At 58.3% G+C, this 8,825-nt stretch overlaps 1 protein-coding gene across 1 annotated transcript; it reads right to left on the bottom strand.

The window, feature by feature from the left end:
- On the bottom strand, positions 1-3,309 carry Nkx1-1 (NK1 homeobox 1). Its single transcript, XM_051200306.1, has 2 exons — positions 2,841-3,309; positions 1-857 (listed from the first exon to the last, which is right to left on the bottom strand). The coding sequence occupies exons 1-2, from the start codon at positions 3,307-3,309 to the stop codon at positions 1-3; spliced, it is 1,326 nt and encodes a 441-aa protein (XP_051056263.1).
- Positions 3,310-8,825: the final 5,516 nt, after the last annotated feature.

Genomic DNA, 8,825 nt, shown 5'->3' with positions numbered 1-8,825 from the left:
TCAGAGGTGGGGCGCATAGAAGGCGGGAGCGCCGTACGTCTGCGAGCCCAGCACGAAGGGCGAGAGCACCGCGGGGCTGGACAGGAAGGGCAGCTGCGCGGCGCACACCAGCCCCCCAGGACTGTGCGCCGGGTACCCCGCCGGGCCGTGCAAGGCGAGCGGCGCACCCATAGGCGGCGAGGGGCTGAGCGGACTGAGACCGCCAGGCAGCCCCGCGCCGGGTCCCGCTCCTGGGCCAGGGCCCCCGCCGCCGCCGGTCGGCGCGCTCGTGTCGGCGCCTGGGTTCTGCTTCTTCCACTTGGTTCGGCGGTTCTGGAACCAGATCTTCACCTGCGTCTCGGTGAGGCTCAGCGACAGCGCCAGGTTGAGGCGCTCGCACACCGACAGGTAGCGAGTGGCCTTAAACTTGTTCTCCAGCGCCACGAGCTGCTCGTAGGTGAAGGCGGTGCGCGCGCGCCGCGGCTTCCCGGACTTCGAGTCCGAGCCTGTGCGCTTCCGCTTGGGCTTGGTGGCCGCGGCTGCGCCCTGCGGGGTGCTCCCCGCGCCCCCCACTCCCGGAGCCGTCGCAGGCGGGCCCGGGGCTCCGGGCGAGTTCCCACGGGGCCCTGGGGCTACGGCCTCGTCCACAGGGGAAGCCTCGACCTCGGCCGCTCCGGGGCAGCCCGACCCGCGGGCCCCGAGGCCGCCGCCGCCTCCCCGCGCCTCCTCGGAGCCGTGAGCATCCCGCACCTCCGGCGCCTCGTCCTCATCCTCGTCCTCGGGCGCTTCATCCTCGCTGTCCGCGGTCGGGCTGCGGCCACTGCCGCTGCTGTAGCCGTTGGCCTCGGCCTCGTCCGCCCTGTAAGAGTCCCCAGCACCTGCGGGCGGCGGAAAGGAAGAGAGCAGAGGGTCAGCCTGGCACCCAGCCGCACTGCCCGCTCCCTGCAGTTGAGAGTCTCTTTCTCCCGTTGGTTTTCTCCTCTCCCTCGTTTGCACCCTCCCCCAAAGGTTTCCGTTTCCTCCCTCCTTGGAGCTGTTCCTCCTCCCTGCTTGCATTTCCTCTCTGCCTCCCTTCGAAAGGACCCTCTCTCCGTGTCAAGCTGCTTTTGCTGCTCCATCCGCAGCCTGCACCTCGGCCTAAGGGCTGCGGTGAGCCGCCGGACCTCGGAGTGTACAGGGCAGAGAGAGCTCCGATCGATTCACGGGGCAGATACAAACTTAATTAAACTCATTTTGTGTAATGTACAAACTAGTTAAAGTCCATTTAATTTATTTCGGCGTATATTACCTCCCAATTACAGCGTTGTGGGGCCAGCCAATTACCCCACACTTAATAGCTGGAGGGGCCAGAGGCCTGGGGTGTGAGGAGGCCGCTTCTAGGAACCGAAATCAGTCGTCCTGAGATGTCCCTACCTCAGGCTTCAGGCTTGGAAGTGCAGACTTCCCTGACAGTCTTGGGGCCCACTATCCAGCTCCTTGACTACACTGTCTTAAGCGGGCTCCAGCCTGCCCCGAGCTGGTCGCCTTCGGAGGCTGGCAAAGAGCATTGTGAACCAGGAGCCTGGGTGGGATCTGAGCACCAGCCCCGCAGGGTCCAGACAGAAGCTGCCGCTGCTGTGACTACATTTTGTCTCTGAAATTTGGAAAGCTGTTTGTTTCCTATGCAGGAATCTGAGGACCGCCCATACCCCTCACCTACAGGTGGTCTTTCAATGCCAGAGGAGCCCACCAAGCTTTCCAAGGCAGTGCCCGGATTTTGCTCTCTCATGTCGGGTCGGCACTCACATCCTGGCGCATACTCTTCGCAAAGATCCCCAAGCTCAAAAGACCCAGGTTGCATGATGACTGCGGGTGTTCTGCCCTCCACTCCCATGCCTTAGCAGAACAACTATTCCGTCAGGCGACCCGGAGCCATCCATGCCCCAGCCTGGTTAGCCTCCCCAACTGTGCATTTCTGGCTCCCCCTCTACACAGCCAGCGGACAGCCGGACAGCCGCGGGGTCCTGGTGGATCGGCCCCTTGGCCTGAGAGCCTGAGGGGTCCAACTGCAGCCTGCGGGACCTGTCCTTTCTCTCTCTCGAAATGGAAGGTCAATGCAGAAACGCTGGCAGAGCTAGTGGCCCCAGTCCTGTCCACCCTGCGCGTTCTGGTCCCTGAGAGGCACAGGGGCCAGGAAGTTAGAGGGAGGACGGGGGAGGGGCGCAAAAAGCAATCAGGAGCTGGTCGAATGCAATTCGCGATCAATAGCGGCCCCTAATAAGTGTAATAGGTTTTAATCGAGTAATTATCCGAATTTTGACCCTATAATTTAGATGTTCGGGGGGAGTTTGCAAGGTGCTTGAAAGAGATATGCATGCGCCGTAATGGGATATCGACCGCAAAGGGGGCGCGGGCCGCCCCATTACCGGCCGCTTTCCGCCGCTAAGCACATTTCCCTTTAACTGTAATCGAAGGGATTTAATTGTTTTTCCAGAGATAACCAGCGTTTTGTCACAATTAGTCTGATTTGTCCAAAGGGGGGCTGGGGAGGCCACAGTGGGGGTGGGTAAGTCACCAAGCCCGCCGCCGCTGTATGTCCCTTCGCCTCCAGCACCAACTACCCTCCAAAGCCAGAGACTGACTAGGCGAATCCTGGACCGTTGTCGCAACCCTAAAGCCCCGGATCTGGCCCAGCAGAACCTTTCCAAAGGCGTCCAGCAGTGCGGGCCCTAGAGTCCGGGTCGGGAGGAGCACCCCGCGCTCTGCGAACTTTCCATAGAGCCTGGCGCCAGGTCAGGCCCAGCTCGCTGCAGGATCCCGGGACCATTAACATTCCGGAGCAGTCCGCGCCCTTGCCCCTGTCGTCCAGCCCTTATACTCACTTGTGGGCTCCGCTCCCGCGGCCGCTGCAGCTCCTGTGGCGGCGGAAAGGGTTCGGCGTTCCAGCTCCGCGCGCGGCGACCGTCCCGAGGCAGCGGGGACCGGGACGCACGCAGCCGCTGGGGCGCATGGGGCACACGTAGCGGGCACCACAGGGCCCAGTAGCACGCAGCGGCGTCTCCTGCTGTTGAACTTGTTGGGATCTAGGATGTCCAGCACTGAGAAGGAGGTGGGGCGCGGGGGCGCGGCGGGCCGGGCCGCTCCGGCCGCCTCCGGCACCGCGGGCGCGGTGTCGCTGGCCGCCAGCGGTGGGACTCCAGCCCGGGGGAAGATGGGCAGCTCAGCTCGTCCGTCCATAGCGTCCCGAGCAGCAGCCGCAGGAGCGGGCGGCGCCGGCCCCGAGCCCGGCCCTGGCGGTGGCGGCGGCAGCGCGGGGACGTCCCCAGGTGCCGCCGGGCCGCTGGCGCTCATGCCGGCCTCGGGCCGCTCAGGCGGCTCGGGCCCCGCTGCCTACTGGGCTCCCATCCCTGTGCCCGGCAAAACAGCCTCAGCCCAGCTGTTCTCGGCGCTGCGCTCCACTTGACTAATGCCGCCCGGCGTTGCCTCCGCCACCGCTTCAGGCGCCCGCCGAGCCCGGCCGGTGCATTTATGGCGGCCCCGCCGGAGGCGCCCACACGCCGCACACACGTGCGCCCGCAGGCGGTCGCGGGGTTCCGCCACCCTCGTTAGCGCGCACGCCTAATTGGCTGCGAACGGTCCCAGACGGAGTAGGCGGACCCGGTGCGGGACACACGGACTGAGCCTCAGGGACAGACGGACAGACGCCCTGCCAGGAGCCACACCACCATCCGCTGGAGGGTGTCGTGGTCAGCACCGTGCCGCTGCGCCTCGGCGGGGCTGGAAACTGCGTGCCCGCCTCCTCTGCGAAGGGGGAGGAGACAGCCCGGCTTTTAAATAATTGCGGGATCAGTCAGCTGGAGGGCTGCGGAGGACCAGGGGCGCGTGAAGCCGCGAGCCCTGAGTTGGCCTGGACGTCCCAATTCAGGGTATCGCTCTGGGACAGGTCTCTCCTGCCGTGGCATGCGTGGTTCTGGGCGCCTGTGCCCTCCGCAGCTGGGATGGAAAAGACTCTTGTAGGTTCTGAGTCTCTGCAGGGTCCTCGGCCCCTTTGGGGGCTTGTTCACAGGATCTGGGTTTCGCTGCCCTCGGTTGCGGTCTTTCGTGTCTGGAGCTCTCCCTCCAGTCGGAATCTCTGCCCCTCCATCCCCGCCAGCCCTGACTCCCGCCCCTTAGGCTCGATCAAATTAGGGACCGCACGAAATCCCCGCAAGGGGCGGGGCTGGCGGCTGCGAGTGATGCTCATTAAAAGTGGAATCGAAATGAGGAGGGCTAGACGGCCCTCCTGGTCCCCGCCCCGCGAAAGGGTGACTGAAAAATCGCACAAATAGCAGGCGGCCTACATAAAGATCAATACCCTTCATGTAATGGGAAAATATGTGTTTCTTCCAGAAATAATACGGGAACTACCCCCTTCCCACCCCTAAAGATATCAGAAGGGCTGTTCGAGGCCTAAGCATTTGTGCACATCTTATCCACGGGCTGGATAGTCTCAGGACAATCTCTGCGACCCCGGAAGATCGAGCCTGGCTTCAGAGAGTAAGGGCCGGTAGCCGATGCTTTCCTTTCGAAGGTCATGAGTTTCCCTCCTCCATGGCTCAGGCCAATGAGCTGACCCGCCTCTGATGGACCCAGGTGGGACCCGGCGGTGCAGCTTTTGCCCAGGGTGTGTGTGAGGCGAGGACGGCACGTGCTCCAGCGGGCATGCTCTCCTCCTCCCACTGCGGTCCCGGGAGCCTGCTCTGCACAAGGACGGTCCTTTGCAATTACCGCGGGCAATGATCCTTCGGAAGCAGAAATTAAAAGTTAGGAGAAATAATGGGGGACCGATCGCCTGTAATTTGGGCCAAGCTCGGACATGCTGAGCCTCTGGGAGGCTGGGATGGGAGGTAAGAGGAGGGGGCAGGGCTCTCCTCCCCCTCAGTTTCTTCCCTGCCCCCTCCCACCCTCGCGTGCTTGTCCATCCTGAGATTCTAATCAGACCCACAACACTGTGTCCTTCCTCGCCAGGACTTGATTATTCTTTATCTTTAAATTATAAATCACCTCTGGGGAAGGAGGGTGGGTAATCTCTCATCGCGGTGAGGTAATTATCTTCTTCCCGCCCCCCTTGGTCTTCGCTCCCTCCCTCTTCTCAGCTGAGTTTGAATATAGATGTACACGCCCCATTCTCTTACACACACACACACACACACACACTCATTCACAAGCGATCAACACACAAGCAGGGTTCATTCATGAACGCTCACACACTGTCAGAAGTGGCTCATGAGTGAGTGCATTCACCCATGGCCCTCCCTCACCTGCTCCCCCTTTCCCTTTCTGCTCTGGGCACTGCCAGGTCCCCGGCTTCTTTGCTTCCCTGGGAAGCAGAAAGGAGCTTCTTCCAGGGTCGGGAGGGCAGGGCAGGCCTCACACTCAGACCTTGGTTCTGGGTAGTGGAGACTCTGTGTGACATCCTTCCCCACAAACACTTGTCACCAACACAGGTCACCAGAGAGGTAAATGTTGCCAAATATTTAACAGCTGCCACAGTAGCCACGCCTTACTGGGTGGGTGAGAGCTGGCATGGCCATCACGCATAGCAGACACCTACCTGTGAGGAAAATACAGCTTGCCTTCAAGACAAGCAAATGCAAGGCAAGTGGCATCTTCTAGAATGGAGGTGTAGATTACTGCTAGGATATAGTAAATATAATACATTGTGTTAATAGGATATGAAATAAGGTAACATAACATGCTATGTTGATTGTTTTTGTTTTGTTTTGTCTTTTCTAAACACACACACACACACACACACACACACACAAGGCACTGGAAAATGCTCTCCCTGTTGATGGGTAGCGACTGATCAGAATTGAGTATAATTCAGAGAAAGCACCTTGGCCATCCAGAAGTTTATAGATCCCTGAGTTCACTTCCCTTTCCCTTACTGCCCATTTCTTCCTGCCCTATGTTCTGATGGGAGCTGCAGCAGACAGAGAAATGAGCTGCTAAGCTCACAGCCCACACAGTGAGAATAATATGGGCCTGAGGGTCCTCCGTAGCTGAATGGTGGAATCTTCTCTTCTTTCTTTGGTCTGGGGGAGTGCTGTTTGGACCTAGCTCAAAGAAGACATGGACACAGCTTCTTCTACTTGTCCCACCCTATCCCTGAGGATAACCCAAACAGAGGGATTCCTGATGCCCCCCCCCTCTCCTCCCAGCCTCAACCCAAAATGTCTAGGGCTATAAGGATGTCTTTTAGCTCCTAATCACAATTGATTGTCTATTAGACCCTCATTTGTGCAATCTCTGCCCATCTGCCATCTCGGGTTATCTCCAACCCACCAGCTTCACTTGTGGGGCCCCAGGTGGGCACTGACAGGTGAGATCTCAGCTAGAGTGGAGATAGCTCTCTCTGCCTGCTCAGTGGACAGGGAGTACCCTTTCCTGCTGAGCCCCACCATGGCAGGCCAGTCAGGGTGACAAGTCATGTTGGACTGGGGGGGGGGTGTTAAAGCAGAGACAAATGTGGAAATCTGAAAGAGGGGCTGGCAGAAAGGGGTCTGAGAGGTGGGCCCAGAAAAAGGGAGGATGGGCTGGCATGTCTAGATCCCATCCCCCTGAATTATGCATTTTGAAATTCTGGAGGACAAGAGCAAGTAGAGGAACCCGGCCTCTGTTGTTAACTCACCGTGGGCTAATGACCCTGCTTCACTGTGTGGTGATCTCCAGGGTCCCTTTGCTTCCCCTCGTGGGTCCAAGAGCTCCAGTAATAGCCACTTACTCAGAGCAAAGGAGTGCTGCGTGATGCAATATCCCTTCTCTTTCTGCTCCTGGAGCTCTATGAGCAGACTGTGAGGGCAGTAGTGTGCAGGATCTCTATGATTGGGCACATGCACAGACAGCCTCCACTTTGGCTGTTTGTCTAGTGCACTGTGAACCCCCCACCCTTGTTCGCCAGGGCTCCCACAACCTTTCTGGCAACACACAGAGAACTTCAGTTAGTCCTCTGGTTCCCTGAGTGTGGACTGAGGGGCTGTTGACATCCTGCAGCCTCTGAGTGTAATGCCTCTCCATGGAAGGATGCAATGCAGGAAATTAAGCTGACAAGGGACAGCTCCCCTGTGCCTTTCTTGACCTCCACCCGTATCGATACATGGCACACCCTGCTGCTCACTAGTCTGGAAAATGATTCATTTTCCTTAAAATGTATATTTCCCTTTAGGTCTTCAGTCCCCTCAAGAATGAGCACAGCACAGTCGGCGACACAGAAAAGAGAGGAAGCTAGGGCTGCTGCTGGCCTCTCCACTGCCAGAGGCCTCAGAGGAAAGGACCTATCATCAGCACTGCTCCCAGAGTTCAACCAGTAGGCTAGCGGTCAGGACCGCGGACAGCTCCCAGAACCACGAAGAGCCCCACCGGCTGTCACGTTAGTACCGCGGACAGCGCCGTGCCAGTCAGCGCCCGGACGCGCGCCCCGCCCCCTCCCTCTAACCCTGGTCCTACCCCCACCCATCAGCGGACTTCAGCTTCCAGGAGTTCATGTCCGAGTCGGGTTCAGCAACTGGATCCAGCTAGCACGATTCTGCTCTCCACTCATGCACCGCTCCCACTGCCTATTATAAATCTGCCCATCTCAGAGCTTGCAGGCTATCCTTGGGGGGACAGTGTGGTGTTACACACCCAGATGAGATGCTGCCCGGCCCCTTCACCTCACACCAAAGGGCTAGGGAGTTTCACGAGACCAGTGGCTGCTGGTGTTGCTTCCTCCTGTTCAAATGGTATGGTATGGGATTCAGAGGTGGAAGGCAGGGGCTGGCTCCTAGCAACAGATTACTTGGAGATGAAAAAGTAAAATTCAAACCATTTAAACTAAAAACTCAAATCAACAAATGGAGCACCAGGAGTCACTCCAGGGCTTCCAGAAGGATGAGTACTGTGGTAGAGAGAAGGCTGCACAGGCTGCTGGCTCCCTTTCTTAAACGGCTAGTTGGATTTCTGTCCTAGAAGCGTTTACTGACCACAAGACAGGCTGGGGTAAACTGAGGCCAAAGAGGATTAATGGTGTGCTCAACGTGGTGAGGCTTTAATGTGAACACTGGTATTCCTGGCCAGTGTTTAAAATGAAAAGGTCACAGATAAATCAGTTTTCTGGTGCCAGAGAGAAGGTGGCCTGGGCAATGCAGAAACAGGACTGACAAGGGCCTTTATCGACCTTTATCCCTCACCACGTGGCACCACTTGCAGATTACCCATCTGGGATTCACCAGAGTGGAGGCAGTCTGTTCATTTCCCCCTTTGTTCCCTTAGGGTGCTCAGAGCCCTCTTGTCGTCCCAGATCTGTCCCTGGGTGCCATCACCATTCTTCAGGCTTTTTACTGCCACTGACTTACCTGAAAGGTTTTAACAGGGTGTGCAGGCCAGAGCTTTCCCGGAGTATCACCTTCCCTCACTCCCCAAGGCTTCTAATGGCACACAAGCTCCAGGCATCTCAGTCAGAAGCTGAGAGTCCTACCTGGTATACAGAGCGAATTTCCCTTGAGGAATAATCAAGCCTTGTTGTGTAAAGGCATGAGGCCAGGAGACCCTTCTTGCGTGGGGGAACTGGGAGTGGCTTGTCACTGGTTTCACTGTTTGTATTGCGTTGTTCTTTTGAGACAGGGCTTACTATGCAGCCCTGGATGACCTGGAACTCGGTTTGTAGGCTAGGCTGGCCTTGAACTCAGAGCTCCACCTGCCTCCGCCTAGGATTAAAGGCATGCAGGTTCATGCCCCTTTGCTCACTTCTTACTGCCTGGCCAAAACCTGGCCCTCTTCTAGAAGCTCCCTGAGGTTGACATGGCCTGCGAATCGTGCCTGGACTGAGCAGCCTGTCCATGGGACTC

This window comes from Phodopus roborovskii, unplaced genomic scaffold, assembly GCF_943737965.1.
Source record: "Phodopus roborovskii unplaced genomic scaffold, PHOROB, whole genome shotgun sequence".
In the NCBI taxonomy this organism is placed as follows: domain Eukaryota; kingdom Metazoa; phylum Chordata; class Mammalia; order Rodentia; family Cricetidae; genus Phodopus; species Phodopus roborovskii.
The sequence above is the reverse complement of the archived record's forward strand: the minus strand, read 5'-3'. Positions and strand labels throughout refer to the sequence as shown.